Below are 19,078 nucleotides of genomic sequence, written 5' to 3'. Positions count from 1 at the left end.
CGCCGTTTCAGCCGCTCCATTTTGGGATCGGGGGAGGGAAGCGGACTCCAGAGGAAACCGAACCTCCTCCTCCTCCCTCCACGCGCTTACTTTTTCTTGTATTCACTCTTCCTCCTTTTGTCTGTCCCTCCCCCGTCTGTGCCTACACATTCACAAGGTCGTGGTTTTGCATGTGCCAAAAAAAAATCTCAAGTTTCTCATGACTGTAAATCTGCTTCAGTTTTGGGGGCAAATGTCTATGTAGATTTGGGATTTCTAAAACTAGAAGTTTTGACCTTTTTGATTAACAGAGATATGACCAAACTTCTAACTCCGATAGCCCTCCTCGATGAGCATCATATTACATTTTGTGGGGCCACAATCCGCCTCTGCTAGTGGATCGGGGCGACGCTACTCATCGATAATAGATGATAGAAATTATGGGGCGTTTTCTGCAAAAGTTCTCCTCACATTTTAAGCATTTTGCTTCACAAATGAGTCAAAAACAAAGAAGAAAGGCCTGTCGTCAGTAAAAACAAAAGCAAAATGACCTTCCACGTTCTTCCTGCTTGCCCCCGTTTATTTGTTTCATTGCCTTTTTTTCCCTCCTCAGACAGTTTTCCTTTCCTGCTACCCCCGTCTCCCACACATCCAGTGCAATGACACACTTAAAAAACCCAAAAAGTAAAAAAAAAAAAAAAAAAACACTTTTAAAGTGGGGAAGGTAGGTTAGTTAAGAACAAACATTACAGCAACAGTTACAGACTTACAGTTGTGGGTGTACATTACAGTGTCAGTCATTTACAAGCTTCAAAAATGTGCAGGAAAGTAGGAGTGTGCCGAGCGTGGAGACATGTTTTTCAAAGGAAATCCACGGATCGTCGTGGGACGGAGGCCCGCCGTCTGGGTTTTGCTGCCACCTAGAAATCAGGAAGAGCACCTCACCTCTGACCTGTCAACTCCTCTAAATCCAAATGAATAAAAAACTGTTTTTTCAGTGCCGAATATATTCGGCACTGAAAAAAATTAGGTTTTGGTCAATAAAAATGTGGATTGCGTTTAAAAATTAAAAACGAACACTCACACAAGAAAAAGATTCCCCATACTTCACACTTCTTTTTGGAAAGGTTTTGGTCAGAAATACCTGAGAAAAGCTTCTCTGGAACACTCAGGTCATGCAGTAAAGAAATTAATTCACTCAGACGCTCGGAGCAGATCAAAGAAGTGGGCGTGTAACCACAGTAACGAATGGATGTCCATCCATATTTTTCTTTTCCTCACGGCTGTGCCTTAAAAGGCCTGTTTATCTGCACCTTTCAATATAAAAGTGAAATATTGGATCAATTAACATAAGTTCTTTAATTTGTTATATTTAAAATGATTAGTTGAAAGTAATATTTTTAAATGTAGCAAATTAAGAGAACTTTTGTTAATTGATCCAATGTTTCTCTTTTTACCTCGTTAGTCACAAGCATGGGATATAGCTATTGAAACGTCTACAGCAGTTTTGTTATGCCAAGTTAAAGAAGTGATCGTGTTTGTCTTTCGGTCTGACATGTTTGGATGGCGTTCATTGATTTTTTTAGAAAGCTACGTTCACACCGCATTCAAGAACGCACGTTTAGATTATGGTGTTCACACTGGACAAACAGGGAGGGGCTTCTAATTCGTCATCTTTTTATACTGCGTAATAACTAGCACATGTCTGCCACCTACAGTTTGTGTGAAATGTCAAAGCAGAGAAAATCTTGCAACTTTTGCTCCCGGATTTTACTTTCACAGCTCTGTTGCCATATATAAAAGACTTGGTGTAATTTAATTACATCCAGGCACAAACCGCCATTTTTTATTTCTCCTCCACAACAAATTTTCAAACAGACTTCCGTGTTGGGGTGCGTATCTTTCCCTCACAAGATTTGATCTGAATACCTGAGATGATTGATACATAAAGGATTCAACTAACTTTTTGGCGATACAATACAGTCCGATTCTTTTACAAAAAATCTAGATATTTTTTGTTTATATGGCATTTAAAGCTATAAATAATAAATAATGCATGGCATTTGACAAAAAAAAATTATTCAGGTATTGACTTGGAAGACGCAAGCTTATGATTGGACGTCTTTTGTTTGCATCGCATGTCCATAAAAAAAGAGAAACTGCAGTTTGCCATAAATCGATTATTTAATCTTGTTCACATCTGTGGTTTTCAAACGATACTGCATTTGGTTGATAAATTTTCGATACGTATCTATTTTTTCCATCCCTAACCGATACTGCGGTTACTCCCACTACTGGATAGATTTTTCAATACACATCTAATATCTTTTACATCATTACTTCTGTGCATGTTTTATATGACTTAAAACGATCATAAAAACTATGCATGAATGCAAAAATTTTTGGCGCGATAGCCTGAAAACATGCATTTACATAGACTATTTTATTGAAAGTGGCTACAAACATGAACATCCATAACCAGAAGTCTTCAATCGGAACCGAAAGTACGCCCCTATTGACAAAAAAAAAAAAAACTTCATTTTAAGTGGCGACACTAACGATTTTGATTATTGTAACCCTTGTGCTTATCTAGGTATGTTAATGTAGGGAGTGGGGTCATCTGGACCCCACAAGACAGTACACTGATTTTTTTTTAAAATTTGTTATGATATTTGATTTTCACTGGTGTCCATGGTAGACATAAAATCCTGTCCACCTTAGTCCACATTTGTCACGGGATGAATAACACGTCAATGTAAGACTTGGGTCATCTGGACCCAAGAAGATAGCACAAGGGTTAAGCTTTGCTGAAGTTTTTTTACATTTCTGAACACTTGGTTTTTGCTTAGGGTAAGTTGAATATTTTCCACAGTCGATGATGTCAAATGCCCCAATCTGCTTGAACGTTTGTTGCTGATGCGGATGTGAACGTAGCTTTAGGCCTGACGGCTGCAGACAGCTCAAACGCCTGCTGAGGCACGCACAGTTCAGCCTGGCCTCTTTTTGCTGTTCCCTCTTCACGTTCAGCACAACAACAGCAGCAAGACCGCGTAAAGATCCCAATAAAGACTTAAAAGTCAACTCGGGTTGGATCACTGTGGTACAGCTGCGAGGAAACGGAGGAAAAGAGGAGAAAGGCGGCGTGGTGGTAAGGAGACGGACCATAAGTGATGCATAACTAAGATCTGTGTGCGCTTAAACAAAGATCTCTCATTTAGGCGTCTCCTGCTAAAGAGGAAGGAGATGAACAATCTGTCTATTATGCTGGACAGGAGCGCAGGGAGACACTCAGAGAGGAGGACTTGTTCTCTGCAGCTGTTGCTCCTCTTTACGGCGGTGGGAAGACGAGAGCAGACGTACGAGGAGGACAGGGGGTCACAGGAGAACTCGCTCCCACCGTTTTCCCGCTGAACTTCCCTGACAAGAACACTTGTGCAACCTTATCACACAACGCGGCATATGACCAGAGCGGGCCCTCACCCCTCCGTCACGTGGACTTCCAAACTTTGCTGCGCTCGCCTCGGAACCCTCGGCTCCGCCTCTTCCTCCCGGCGCTCTCGGCTGGGTCTCTGCGCAGCTGGAGCTGCAGTCTGGCTGCGTTTAGTGACACGGCTGTCAGGATTCTTATTTACATGAAAAGGAACAAACACTTTCAGTGCTCATGCTGCTGGTACTCCTCCCAACCCCCACACACACATTCAGACGCATTTCCACAGGTTAAAAGCAGAGTCTCCACAGGACCAGAGTTCAGTCTGACTGCTCCACCCATGCACAGTCAGGGCTGTGTAGTGTCAGCGTGAGCAGAGCCTCAGAAGTCCTCAATTCACAGTAACTCTCAGAGAAGCCGTCCTGGATGGCCAGACAGTCACTGCAGCATGATGTCTTTGAGGTTCTCCTGCAGAATTGTGTCTTTGACGGCGTGAAAGACAAAGCGGATGTTTTCTGTGTCCACTGCGGTGGTGAAGTGGTGGAACAGCGGCTTCCCCCGGTTTCTCCTCTTGCGGCTGAACGATTGCACCAGGAACGCCTGGAAGAAGCAGAAGACCCGTTGGAGCTTCAGACCAAGATCCGTCCTCACCAACTACTAACCAGAGTGACCAGAACTGATATCACATTACCATGGGACTGTAGCGAGTATCCAAATACTCTAATATTCACAATCTCTTCCAGAAAATTTGAGTATACATATTTGCAGCATTCAAGTTTGCTGATTAACAATCTTTGTAAATCTAGTAAAGTTTAGTAAAAAAATCCACTTTAGACACTCTATGGAATAACTGTTGTAAATGACGGTATAAATTATGGTAATGAAATGCATATTTTAATTGTCGCTCATTCAGTAAAAAGACACTAATATAGTTACAATTCAGAAATATTTAGATGTAAATCGATCTTGATTCGTGAATCAAAACGGATTATACCCTAAGTGACGTTCCACAGACCTATGAGCTACAAACTGGACATCAGCAGGTCTAACAACCTCCTAGACCAGGGGTCTGCAACCAGTGGCTCTGGAGCCTCATGTGGCTCTTTGGCTAAGATAAAATGTGTTGAAGGTTGCAGACCCCTGTCCTAAACTAAACTCACAGATGTGTCTTTTTAGAAGATCTCCGTCAATTCAAAATTTGCATCAAGATGGAACAAAGGAGGCATGAAATGATCTGAGTTAGTGATCTGCAGCAGAGGTGGACGTATTTCAAATCAAAGTCAGCCCCAAAACTGCATCTTCCAGACACTGAATCATGTTGAAAGGAGCAAACGGTTTGAATTTTAACATTTGCAGGAGAACAGACCTGTTACCAGGGAAAAACAGGACCAATTGCTGACATGGACTTCCTGATGTTGTGTAAGTCTGTATGTGAAGTGTATAAAACATTTGAAGGGCTCAGATGAATGAATGCATGAGAATGCACGCCGTGGTGACCTCTGCGCATCGACCCTGTGCGTACCTGCACATCCTCCAGCCTGCGCGGGTCTCCTCTGAACTCTGGGAAGTTCTTCCGGATGTCCACCGTTCGAATCTTTTCCACCAGCAGGTCTGTTTTGTTGAGGAAGAGGATGATGGACACGTTGAGGAAGAGCTTGTTGTTGACGATGGTCTCAAAGATGTTCATGCTTTCCACAAGTCGGTTGGTCCTGCGGTCCTCCATCAAGACCTGGAATCACACACATATTACTCCTGCTGTGTGTGTCTGTGTGTGTGTTTCCTCCGAGTCTTATCTGCAGAGCAATTAAGGATTCAGTTGGCATCATATGACCATTGATTTGAACTGGAGCCACAACTGTGGGAACAATAAAGTTTCCTCTGTATACCACAAAGACAGCTTTGTGTAGGCCTCCGATCCTGTGCCTCTTCCTCGTCCATTTCATAATTCCAAAAGTTGAGAGACGGCCAGAAAAACATGTTCAGGTCATCAGCCTTCTAACTGCAGTTTTAACTTGGACTCACTTAACTCCATCTTCAAGAGAAGAGAGGAGCCATTGAAGCACTTCTGAGCGGTTAGCGTCTCACCTGCCCTGGAAAGCAGAGACAGCCGCCTCAGCTTTAGGACTTCAGATGGAGAAGAAGATAAGAGAATGAAACAGCCTGAATGTCAAACATGGTTTGACATAATGAGCTGCAAAATGGTCTGAGCTCCTTTGAGTCCTCACAGCAGTTCATTCAATCTAAACAGAGGGATAAGTGATGTTTGTGGGTCTTTCTAGAGACGTCACATTTGTTATTGTCCCTCTGAGCTGCCATACATGCATTCTAGTAGTATACTCACATCCAGTTCATTCATAAAACGCCACAGCGCCACTGAGACTGAAGGACAATTGATCATGACCGTCACAGTCAAACCACCAATGGTCTGTAGAAAGGACCAGCAAACGATGGATGGAGAGTTCCCTCCAAAATAAAAGCAGTCTATGGAAGACTGGTATCAGGAGAATTTTAACTTTTCACTTTCTGCTTTTTTCTGTCAAATGTCTTCATGTCTGATTTTAAGAATGTCCACGTCAATAAATCTGAATATTATTATAATTTCTCAGTTTGACAAATTAGGCAAATATAGAAGTTTTTATGCTGACTGATTTATATTTAGGCAATATATCGGTGCCAGTATCATTATTGGACAATGTTTGGATAATTTGGGTTTATCATGATCGAACGGATACCACAAAAAGTTCACAAATATTGTTCAGACACACTTCATTTTTGTACTTCACTTGTTGTTCCTAATAGACCCTGGCACTGGGAAGCTTGTGTTTACAGTCATAGTCAGTAATTGTTCTGACTGTTTCATGCATATTTTATATTTGATAGGGATACATGTTGTTCCAAATAGATCTCTTGCAATGGAAAGCTAATGATTTACAGTTATGTCAGTAAATGGTCTAAATGCTTTTCAGATATCTTTTCAAAAAGTTGTTCCCATGAGATCCCTTGCTGTATGTCAAAAAGTTTAAATATTATGTGATTATATAGTAAAAAAAAAAAGTTGAGAATTTTTTGTAAGGAAACAAAAGGCAAATCTAAACTTAGTGTTATTGTAGACACTTAAATATCGGCATATATCGGCTATTGGCCACAGGTGAAGAGGAAATATTGGTTATTGATATGAGCTGGAAAAAAATGAAAAAGTGCATTTTTTTAAAGAAATTCTAAAAAAAACAATAAAACATACAAGTATAAAGCCCTTTGTAGTTGTTTTTTTTTTTTTGCATGAAATAAAGCAGTAATGCATCAGCATATGAAGCGGACGACTTTGCACTTCTATTAGGGAATGCCACGAATCTCTGTTTCAAACCATCTGTCACACCATTAGACCAAATCATGGGGAAAGTGAATGGTTGTATCCCTACTGCATATGTCTGCACAAGTTCACACCGAAAGTATGAAACACATGTGCAACATTTAAGAAGGATTAAGTATTTATTGTTGTATTAGATTACACCAGGCTTAGTGTAAGCCAACTGAAAAGATAATCTTCTTTGCTACTTGCTTATTAGCAAAAAAAAAAAGATGAATTATGAGTTTTTTGTTGTTTTGCAAAACACAAATCTTACCTAAACAAATGATCCATGATCCAAAAATCGAGGCATCAACAGAAAAGTAGGGAAATAAATTTGTTGCATCCCTAACTTCTACTGAAACGTTACAGAAATCCAGGCTGCTCACTTTTAATTAGAACAAAAATATTCTATCAATAGAAAAACCCCTATCATCAAGATTTTCTAAAAAGAAGTTTATAAGTAAAAAGACTCTAAATTAAGATGCGTCTTATTTCAATTGAAATATTTCTATCTTAATGGTCAGTGGTGTGCAGCACTCTCCATTGTTGGGCCTGATGCGTCTTGACCTGTTCTTCACACCATGCAGTACAGCCTGAAGTGACTAATACTCCTGACAATATTTGACTTTGATTCAACCAGGAAGTTTCGTCGTGACTGGAAATGACTCAGGCGTCTCCTAGAAGGTACCAAGATGACGTACAAGACGCACCATGAGGAAAAAAAAGGGTATTCTATACAAGCTAAGACGTTTAAAATTTGCCAAGGTGGTGAATCATTATAGACTTGGCTGGATATGGGATGGGTTTGCACTCGATTAAATGTAGTCTCATTAAAACTCCACTATTTTGGTGCCAATGACTGAAACATTGTGCTGCCAAGGCTTATAGACTAGGGGTGTTGGGAAAAACTATACTAAACAATATTTTGTTTGGCGATTTAAAATGCTGATGTAGCGATAATTATTTATGAGCGTCCTTCAGCGTCATACTTCTGTTTTCCACTTAACTCCCCCCATAATTAGTTGGCAGCACAGCACACTGATCCTCTCTGAGCATCTCTACACGGCACCAAAATAACAAGATCTCACAAGAACCAGTTTGTGTTAAATGTTCAGTCCCCCTCACGTTTTTTTGTTGTATGAGACATGTACTACTTAGATTTTGCTTGGGATGGGTACCGAACCAAAACTCTGTGGCACGCTGCTGCCAGTATCATTTCAAAACGAGGATTGCGGTGCTTCATAGCGGCTCAAATAAGAAGGAGTGAAGCAACGCAGTCTTGGGATATATCGCAATATATCGTGGGCCATGATATATATCAGATCGCCAGCTCTTGCCAATACACACCACTATTACAGACCATTACATGAATGCTTCGTTCAAGAGGTTCTCAACACAAAATCCGTTTTTAATGACTCAGTTGAAGAGCTTTTATATTAAGAATGCTTACTTTTCATTGACTTGTTTTACTAAGTTTTCTTTTGAAATTCTGGTCTTGTTTCTGCAATTTTGTTGACTAAGGTGAGCATTTTTGAGCAAAAACTCAGACCTCCTCTATATGCCATTAAACGTCTTGTTGATATTCTAGTATTTACATGTAGTATTTTTTTCACCTCCAACTACAAGACCTAACCAACTGAACTTCAAAAGTCTGCTCAAACTTTTTTCCCCAACAACCTAAAATTTTGCTCAAGTGATAAAACTCTATATTTTTTAACTCAAATAAAATATGGTCCAAAATTTCCATCAGCGGCTCAGTTGGATGGGTGTAGGACTGGCGCGCAGGAAACCTGAGTTCTCAGGAAGCGCAATGAGCTTCATCCAGTGTAGGACCTTAGGAAAGACCCTTCATGCTACTGCCTAGTCACAATGGGGCCCAAGTCTAGGTCTCCCTGTGCCTGTCCCCAGCCTGGATGAAATACAGGGTTGTGTCTGGAAGACTTCCAGTGTAAAACTCTCTGCCAAATAGCTGTGGTAACCCCTGATAGAATGAGCCAAAATGTGAAGAACGACAATATCCATCATCCCATTCCTGATATCTAAGAAAACAACGCAGGTCATTTTTTTCATTCAGTCTCATCATCAAAACATGTATTCCTTCATGTCTTTTCCCTCTGTCGTGTTTGTATACCTGGTCATACTCGGACGACGACACCATGAAGAGAATCGAGGTGATCCCGTCGAAACACTGGAACCACTTCTGCCTCTGTGACCTCTGACCGCCCACATCCACCATTTTAAAGGGAATCTTTTTGATGACAAAGTCGTGCTCCACGATCCCTTTGGTGGCCTTCCTGGCAAACAAAATGTCCTGCCTGCTGGGAATGTAGCTCTGAAAAACAGGAGGAGACATTTTCTAAGACCTGGGAGCAAACCAAACAGAAATACTGTGCGAGACGCTCGTTCACACTCACCAGTTGTCCAATTCTATCCAAGTTGTCCAGGAAGTACTTGACGGACTCACTCTGCAGAAAACAGAAAAAAAAACCATCATTGACCCACCAAGCGCTTGACTCATCTTATGAAACATTAGGGAAACAAATTGCCCAAATAATGAAATTACAGCCCTTAATCTTATTAGTGGACCGACTTCATTTCTTGTATATCTTCCTTAGCAAATAATTATTTCAGAGAAGAGCGGGCTCTTGATTAAATGATATCTTTCATCACTCAGTGCAATGAGAGGCGGGGACCATGTGACCAGCCATAATCATATCAGCATGCAGCCGCTTGTTTGGACTGACGTGACCAGCAGCACAGCACCGCTAATGCGCAACCAGCTCCTGAGACGACTGCTGTTTATGTGACCCACATTGTGGCCAACGCCTCAAAGGCGTTCGATGCACAAGCCCGAGCTGACACCGCAGAAGACCCGTCAGCTCAATCAAAGCTGCACGGAGGGGTTCCTCTGATCACAATCAATGGGTTATTGATATACAAAGAGGCTGGTCCCAGCACTTCCTCGGGGAGTTCCAGCAGCAGACAGTTCAGCTCAGGTTTATTGGAGTCTGAACTTCCATGGGCCCCATTGTTTAGTGTAGAAAACTGCACAGTCAGACTTGACTTTTATCATCTTTTCCAACCACAAGATTAAGAAACCAAGCAGAGATTTTCACCCTGAACTAAAGACAAACAAAGCAGAGCAAAAGGAAGGTTATATTCCATGTTTCATGACTGATCAGTTGGAATGGCACTGAGTTAGGCTTTTAATGACTGACTTTTAATGGCTGTTCATCCTTAAAAAAACAATAATTTAGTGTGCAGCTATTTGTTTGCTATGGGTTTGAAGCCATAAACAGACACGGAGTGGATACAATCACCCCGAGAAAAACAAAAACATATGGAGTTTCATATTTATATATATATATATGTAAATAAAGTAAGTAAATGTAGAAAAGTAGAGATTTGTGAAAACCATTGACTGTATATGAGAACTGGACAGAGTGAGTGTGACGCCATAGAAAATGGTTTACTTCTAGCTCCAGTCAAATAAAGTCAATTTAGTCGCCATACAGATGTAGCCATAATGAAACAAGGCGATATCATTAAGTAATTAGTCCGAATTGGTCTGAGTTTAAGTTTCTATGGCAACAGCTCTTGCCAATCAGAAGTGAGCATGTTGGAAGTCCACACCCCTATTAGTGAAGCGGGCTCGGGGGAATCTAGTTTCGATAGTTTGGCGTGAGGCCACATACTGTATGGTCACTTGATAGACTTGCGCTACAGACAGCATATAATGACAAAAAAATAGGATTATCAAGAACATGTTAAAAAGAGATACCAGCACAAGAATGGTTATTCTGACAAACAGAATGACTGAGTAATAGCTTTTTATACTCTATAGAAGTCTTTAGGATTTTGGCTTCTTGGAGCGAGCAGGTACTTCCCATTTGGAACGCCAGGAGGAGGAGGAGGAGGAAGGGCTTCACTTCACCCCTTTTCCCAAGTTTAAAGAATTTCCTTCATAATGTTTGGATTGCAGCTAAATAGACATGCAAGCAAAATATACAACTAGGGATGACTTAGAACCACCAAAAGAACTCTTTGTGGTGTTCTGTTTTGGTGTTGAAAACACATCAAAAACAGACAACCAAAGAAGAAGAGTAGGAGGAATTGCAAATCTAAATGTAGTAAGAAGGGCCTTGCAGAGGTTAAAAAAGAGGTTTTGGATCAAAGGAGATTTAAAAAGAAGAATAAATTCAAGATGTCCAGCTTGCAGAGCATCTTCAGTACAGAGTCGGTCATTTTCTAGGACAAAGTTTGTGCAGCAGTAGTACTCTGAGTTGTTAGTGCGGAAGTATTCCTCAGCTGATTTCCCATCATTCCTTTGTTTAATGTTTACACTATCTCCTGCTAGCTTACAGCCTCTTACAACCCCAGCCTAACATTAGAGGAGTAACAAAAATGGCGAGTAATATCAGAGTTATCTGGCCGTACAGTTTTGAGCCAGTTACCAGCTAAGACAAGGAAAACAAAGACGTTAATGGATCTATTTGTCTGCGAGTGGATGCATCAGAATGATTCTGAGAGCTTTTCCAGAAGGCATTTTTTCATCTGCTTCTGATTAATCACCATTTCAATAAAGAAATACTTAGAAATCCAGTTTAAAGTTTAAAACTGAAATTGTTTTATACAAGTCCTCCATCATGAGAAAATGATATAGGAACAAGTTCAGAACACTATTTTCATTGGAGTGGGTCTTTAAAGTGCATCAACGCATCGTTTAGTAGGACACAAGCAATAGGTAATCTTTAAATTTCCTTCTATTATCACAAAATATGACACATTACATCAACAACTTCTTTAGGTTTTTCAAAAAATGTCCTAAAACAGAGAAGTCACAAATCTTCCTCTGTCATGTGAGCGTCTGACACTTTCCTGCAACTTTTCACTTCATCATTTTGACACAGCAAATTTGATTTAGATTGGGATTTTTTCTGTTTAAATCTGCTGCCAAAATCCACCGAGCCTGACTGGAAGCAAATAAATGAAGACGCACAAACGTTTTAGTAATTTAAACCATTTTCATGTTTTCTTTCCGAGCGCAGTTCCAATGCGAGGGTGTCATGCTTCCTGCTGTTTCAGGCAGCAGCTGATTTCTCCTCATTTCTATGTATGGGTATGAAAAATCAATTAGCCAATTCCTTAAAGCTGGAGTTGAGTAATCCATTATGGGGGAACATCAAGTCGGCATTGATTTTTGTCAGCGCTCCTCGACCTACTGTAGAGCAGTAATGTGGTTTTAAGTACATGCTGATCTTCACTTCTGCGGATTACACAGTTCACGTACGTTTTAAGAGGCTGCTAATTGATTTTCATACAGTTCGCAAATGAATGGAAAGCAGCGGGAGGGGTTGGGGTCCTGGAGGAGAGCAGGTTTAATCAGGTTAGTGGCCTGGCTTTGCTCTCGCCGCCGACGTGGGGGTTTGTTTTACGGCCCGAGTTTCAAAAACCAAAGATGGAATCTGTAAAGTTCAAACTGGAATCAAACTGATTCCCGACAATAGTTAAAAGTCGATTCTGGCTCTTCCTCTCTGTTTCTTCTACACTCAACAGGAAGCAGCTGTGTGTGTGTGTGCGAGAAGTCGAGCAGGGAGATGTGGGGGAGGGAGGAAAGCGCAGGCCAGACAGAGCCCCCTCACAAAGCCTTTCATCGCCCTGCTGTAAATCTGATCCGACTTTTCCCTAACTTTGACGAAAACTTTGGATTTCCCTCTGAGTGACTAACACGAGCAGAAACAAGCCTCGACAGGCAGGACATGTGACCTCAGCGCGAGGGGGGACATGAGGCCGTGACCCCGCCGCTGACCTGCAGGGTCACACCGAAAAGGAAGCACAAAAACGGGGCACTCCGATTGGTTTGGCAGGACCTGGGCAGCGGGAGGGGAGGGCTTTTGGGAGGCGAAAGGGGAATTCCCTGAGATGGAGGGACAGGCACATGCAAACAAAGACAGACAGCACATTTCCACAGACAGCTCACCGGCAAACTGTCTGCAGGAGCGCTCAGTCATTCACACTGAAGAAACATCAACAGAGCTCGCCTTTATTAGGCCGTAAGTGATGTGGAACAGAGATTTGCAGGTAATAAATGATCAACTGAACCTCCTTGTTTATGGTGGAAGGTGTGTGTGTGAATGTAGTTAAAAAAAAAAACAGGAGGACTGTTTCCTTTCATGCTGTACATGAGTAGATTAGGGGCTTTATTACAGCAAAGACCTGAATAAGCTCACATTGTGCAGTGTGTGCATGTCGGCACATGGGTTTATGCCGCACTCCCACTGTGTACGAGACTGGGAGTGCCTTTCTTTACAATAACCAGTCAAAACCTTTTGTCTTCTGAAGAAAATAATTGCTATTATTTCTCTCTCTTTTTTATAAATCCCACTTTTTAAAGGTGAACAAACACAATTTTTGTTTTTTCCTATATTCATGAGTCAAGCCTTTAAGAGGACAAGCGACCAGATTCTTTTTACATTTTTTTTAAGTAATTTAATTGGCTTTCTGATTAAGTATTTAAACTTAAAAAACATAATTTGCGCAAATCACTGTCAAGAAAAACATTAATGTACACATAATGACAAAGTGACCACTGGGGGAGCACATTAACTTATAAGTCATATGAAATTTGGCTGTTAACTTTTTTTTTTTTTTTTACTGTTGTAATTCCAAACCGATCCATTGTTTCCCTTCAATGTGCACAATCTGAAAACAAGTACTTAGAAAGTTATTAAAAATTGTTTGCTTTATTCTAAAATTTGATTTTGATCCAAAGAATACATGACTGAGGCTACAGTGACAGTATGTTAAGACTTATAGCAGTTTAAAAGTACACTTCATTACAGGGGTCCCCAAACTTTTTCTAGTGAGGGCCACACAACTGTTTTCGTCTCTGATGTGGGGCCCGGGTCGCTTTGTAGGCTAACAGAAGAAGTGTAGCAATCACAGCCTAAACAAAAACATTTATAGTTTTCCAGACACTCACACATAACTAAATTTTAAATGCAATCTTCACAAAAAAATACAAAAACATTTAAAAAATTAAATCAATTCAATAGATAATTTTTGGGGACGGTAGTTTGGGGACCCCTACTTTAGGACAATCAGGGATTAAAATACATATAAATATAAGGTAAAACTAATAACATTATTTTAAATCAATAAAACTATAGACTATGTGCTACCTGTTTTTTGTGAAGCTACAATTTAAATATACTTTCTGAGGAGAAAGTACCACATACTGTTCTTTTATGATAATCTCGTAGATTTCAAAGCTAAAACTAATTTGATAAAATAAATAAACAAGAACACTGTTGGATGCTTTACCATCCAACTTGTTTTGCCTTGTCTGGTTTTTGAGCACATTATTAATGCTTTTTATGTCTTATAACTAGTTTTTTTAAGGACTCTTACTATAAAGCATTGTGTCAGACTTGCGCGCAATGACCTAAATCCAGTGTGGGTCTTTAGGCAAGACCCTTTATGCTACTGTCTAAACCATCCAGCCACAGGGGGTCTCCATGTCTGGGTGTCCCCATGCCTGTCCCCAGCCCAGATAAAACGCAGGGTTGTGTCAGGAAGGGCATCTGGCGTAAAACTCTGCCACATCACCTGTGCGAATCAATGAAAGCTGATTTGCTGAGGTGACTCATGATGGGATGTGGCGAAAGGTGAACAACAATTGATATTTAAGGTATAAAGGCCTCTGTAGCATTTGGTGTCGTGGAGAAACGATCCAGGCTGGCCTTATGTCAATGGTCCACAATCATCTGATAATTTATGTCTCTTTTTCTTCCCTTGCTGGGACTCTAAGCTGAGTACGTCTGAGCGTGGAGGAGTGCTTTTGCTGAATCACAACACCCGCCTTTTATTGCTCTGGATAAACTTCGTCGTGCAGGGCATCTGTGTAGCTGACGACAACCGTAATCGCCACCATCACGGCTTGATGTACGGCCGGTTTCCTCTGGCGAATGCAGATCCTGCTGTTTACATCTTATATTCAACTGTGTGTATCTGGGTGTGGTGGGCAGAGAGAAAGGCTGCCAGTAAACACTCCAGGTTCACTTTTTTATCATCTTTCTCTCCCTCTGGGAGTCTCTTCTTTCATAGTGCTCTATTCATCTTTCCTTCAGATCTTTTTTTTTATTATTCTCCTCTTCAGACTCTCCCTCTTCCTTCCTCCCGCTGGCCGACTGTCCGCAGAGCTCCAGCTGTGCCTGGGAAAATCTGACTGTGGTATCCCCGGAAAACTTCTCAAGAGCGGAAAATACGGAGGACAGGATCTAACTCAGCACATTTTTTACTTGTGTTATTACAGGAGAGAGCTGATGCTGCTTATTTATTCTGTCACTACCCGAACCACAACGTTACTCACACCACGTCAACAGTCCAAGAAGCTGCTCACAAGAGTGGTGAAAGGAGGCCACAAAGAAGACGACTACCTGAAAATAAAAGGTTAAAGAAGGCCGTTTCTATGGTGGCCTTGAAGTGCAAATCACATCAACAAATCACTTTAAGCATAACATAATAAATATTCCAACAACAAATAAAAACCATTGAAAAAAAAAATTAAAAACAAAATTCAAGAAACCAAATCAGAATAAACAAAATACAAAACAGAAAACAAAAGCAACTTCCAGAAATCTGAAGGTAATATTGGACATAACTGGATGGATGATGACGATGTTCACCTTTTCAGTCTGGAAGTTATTTGGCATGACAATATTTTCCAACAAGATTTTTCTTCAAGCTTCTGGTCACAGCCAAAGCAAAAGTTCAGTGATTAATCATCAACTGTTTACCACAGTTCAGGCAAAACATACTTTTGCTTTTCTTCTTCTTCAAAACTCAAACGTCATCATCCAGTCAGTGATGTCCCATGATACCAACCTTTTCCGGTTTCATTTTTTAACATTTCATTTTGATTTTTGGAAATGACTTTTGTTTTCTGAAACTTTTTCAGTCTTTTGTTTTGATTTCTAAGACATAATGTTATTTTTTATTTAGTTGTTTTGCTTTTTTAATGATCATTGTTCTTAAATATGTTCTTGTATTGAGCCATTTGCACTACCATGCATTTCTGATTGCACAATACTCACAAATTTTCCTTGCTTCTGATGATCAGTTTTACATTTTTTATTAGTCTGTAAGGACTGAGATTTTGCTGTTTGACTGGGTGGCTCAAAATGTGCCTGATGGGTGATAAGCAGGTGTACTAATAACTAACAATGTGGTTGGTAAAGCATCCATGGAATCAACATTCAAGCAAAAACTTGGCTGTCATAATTAGGTCATGGATCGTAGTCTTGGATTGTCAAATAAAGTGTTTAATCCTCCAATTTATTCCACTAAAATCAATCTGCACAGGTATGTAGCATATACATGTATATCGCCATAATGTTTTCCTTTTTTCCGTTTCCGTCCCAAAACATCTGTCTTATTAAAGCCAGAACTGGACTGAAAAATCAGTCTGGAATGGCTTTTTAGTTTTGTTAGTTTTTTCCTGCACTAAACATACAACAGCTGTGATATTAGTTTAAAAATATCCTGAACTTCTTTTGTTTTTTAGTGAATTTGTGCAGCTTTGCAATCTTATGGAGTGTGTTTTTAAAGACGCTCTCTGATCATCTTTGGATCTATTGTAAAATCCCAGTAGTATTTTCAATTATGACTATGCTGTTTTTAAGCATTTATCATTTTCTAAGACAGTTTCTGCAGACAAACAGTAGTTCATTAGAAATTCGCCTCCGAGTTGTGGGCGGGACTGTTGGCGAGGACTAAGCCTGCCCCCCACTTGCCATCACCCCTTTGTTTAGACTCTCTCCCGCTAGCTTACAGCCCCAACATATCTAAATATAAAAAAATACTCAGTAACACAGTTTAAATCTTTTTTTGCAAATATGTCCATCATGAGAAAAATGCTATAAGAACATGTTAAAAACATTAAAAATGCAATCTTTAAAGCAGGAAAGCTTTAACGCAACAGTCCCTGTTACTCCACATCAGCTCAAAACCTAAAAAAAAAAAAACATAATTTGATACTTGGAAACAGCAGCGTATCTGTGCTGTTTGGACAAATATCTTCAGAAATCCTAAAAGGAAAAAAAAAGCTTTATTTTTTATAACTACATTTTCCATTTCTCAAACATATGACCTCAATATATTTTGTTGATCTAATTTGTGCTTATTATATTTGCTTGTGCATAAAAAATAAAAGTTAAAATCAAAGTTACATATGTTTTAGCTGACCTAATATTGAAATAAACTTAGATTTTGAAACATTTTTAAAGGTTTAATAGTGTTTGAAGTAACTCAGTTGTGTGCATGTATACTTTATGCTGTTCAGAAAGTTTAAGCCCGATTCCAGGAATAGTCCGGTTATTTTGTTCACCTTAGTTTGCAGAGTGTTTGAGTCAGGTGTGACAAATTCCACAGGTGTAAAACCCGGAATCAAAATCAGGAAGAATTCCTTTACAAGTTTTCGATTTAGTGTCTGAATTCTGAAAGTTCAAAAAACAAAACAAAAAAAAATAAATTTAAAGACATGTCAACCAGTAAAACCAAAATTTGACTGATTAAAAACAAAAACGACAACCTGATGCTCCTCCTGATCCAATTACCATTACACTACATTCTGAGCGTAGCCTGTTTCAAACTACATGTATGTTTTCCTGTGAACTTTATTTGAATGACCTGACAATATTAGAGTTAATTCATGCTAAAGATCATATTTCAATGCATTAAAGACATAAATAGTATAAAATTCTGATTTTTTTCCAAATAAAATTAGACTTCTTTGAATATATTTGTGACAAAGACACACACACACACACACAGCGCGATAAACTCCTTCCACAGTCGGAGAGTTTTATGCAACAACATGTCACCGCACTGCAACACTTCTCATTAGCATGTCAAACACACTGAGTGGGAGCGTTAGGAAGAAAATATTGCTCAACTGCACGATTAAACTTGAGGAACTGTCTGTTCCATAAATAACTAACAGGCTTCTTACTTGCGCTTACGGAAACAGGCAGGGATGTTATCAGCCTCAGAAGAACTTTATCTTTCATTTCAACCCCGTCTTCGGTGCGTGGCAGGAGAAGCGGCAGAATGACAAAAGCACAAACATTCAGTGTGTTTTTTTCTGTGTGCATTTTTGAGAAACACGGAGGAGCGTGGCATCAAAGAATGGTGAGAAAACCAAAAAGTATGAGAGTTTGGGGCCTTTAGTAATGAGATTTGTCGGTGTGCCTGCAGCAGCTCAGATTTGTGGAGTCCTAAATCTGACGTGTTTGCGTTGCCGGCCTCTAACGCTGGGAGATTTATAATTGCCATCAATTATTGTAGAAAAAGCTGCTGGTATTTATTCAGAGAGAAATCCACCAACTTAACTTCTAAAGATATTTTTGTTTGAGTCAGAAAAAATGCCAAAATGAAAAAAAGCACAGCAGTCCAGGCTGGGTTGTGCAGAGCTGCATTGATATAAAAAGTAGTGGAAGATTTTCTAATACCTTCAAGCAAACCTTGGAGATAATAAAGCTTAAGCTATCCTGATTAATCTCCACTGTAGAAGAAAGGAGTTTTTCCTTTTTCCTTGAGCAAGTTTGATTTTTTTCTCATGTCAGCTAAATACTGACCACGTTTGTTCTCCAGGGGCAGAAAAAAATGAACATTTTATGTGATCAGTCATGTGAAATAAATGCTACGCCACAACTTCTTCAGAAAAGAAGTTTCGCTTCATCTCTCCATTTGGACATAAAAAAGACATTTTTAAGCAGCTATTTTGCAATTTAACCACAAAAAGTAATAACTCCTTAAAATGTTTTTTTTGTGCCTCTGTCTAACTCACTAACTTCATCCCACACCAACCGCAGATAGGACAAGCAGCCTGACCTAAAGCTGTGCATGTCACACACGCATCTTGTTAAGTGCGAGGAAGTGGCTCTTACCTGACTCTAGATTGTTTAGTCCCTGATAAACGTCAAGATGAGGTGAAAGGTCAAGCTTTCGGTGCTGGGAAGACATTAAAGCCGCCGTGTGACCAACCATCAAGTACAAATAAAAGCAGCAGAAACAGTGCAGACCGACAGCAAGAACAGCTGGCGTTGCAGCAGCTGCTCTCAGTGCGGTTAACGCTGGTTCACAGCATTCTGTTCAACCATTAAGGGTCATTAAAGAGGCTCTGAGCTGTTTCTGTGGATCTGTTTTTCCTCGGTAAAAAAACAGAGACCTGTTCTTTCTCAAAACTTTAGTTGTTTTATTTTTTGGAGTATGTCTCCCCTATTTTGCATGGTTTGGAGAGGGGCACAACTTGTATTCAGGAG

The 19,078-nt window shown here is 40.0% G+C and overlaps 1 protein-coding gene across 1 annotated transcript in view; it reads right to left on the bottom strand.

Annotated features, from left to right (window-relative positions):
- Positions 1 to 541: 541 nt before the first annotated feature.
- Positions 542 to 19,078, bottom strand: part of gna12a (guanine nucleotide binding protein (G protein) alpha 12a) — a 31,670-nt gene continuing 13,133 nt past the window's right edge. Inside the window, exons 3-6 of the mRNA XM_024259813.2 lie at positions 9,170 to 9,220; positions 8,887 to 9,087; positions 4,929 to 5,135; positions 542 to 4,006 (exon numbers count right to left, since the gene is read on the bottom strand). Of these exons, the coding sequence (XP_024115581.1) occupies positions 3,845 to 4,006; positions 4,929 to 5,135; positions 8,887 to 9,087; positions 9,170 to 9,220 (621 nt within the window). The 3' untranslated portion in view covers positions 542 to 3,844. The remainder of the gene's footprint in view (positions 4,007 to 4,928; positions 5,136 to 8,886; positions 9,088 to 9,169; positions 9,221 to 19,078) is intronic.

The sequence above is a fragment of the Oryzias melastigma genome, linkage group LG1, assembly GCF_002922805.2.
Source record: "Oryzias melastigma strain HK-1 linkage group LG1, ASM292280v2, whole genome shotgun sequence".
In the NCBI taxonomy this organism is placed as follows: Eukaryota; Metazoa; Chordata; class Actinopteri; order Beloniformes; family Adrianichthyidae; genus Oryzias; species Oryzias melastigma.
This window is presented reverse-complemented; position numbering and strand designations above follow the sequence as displayed.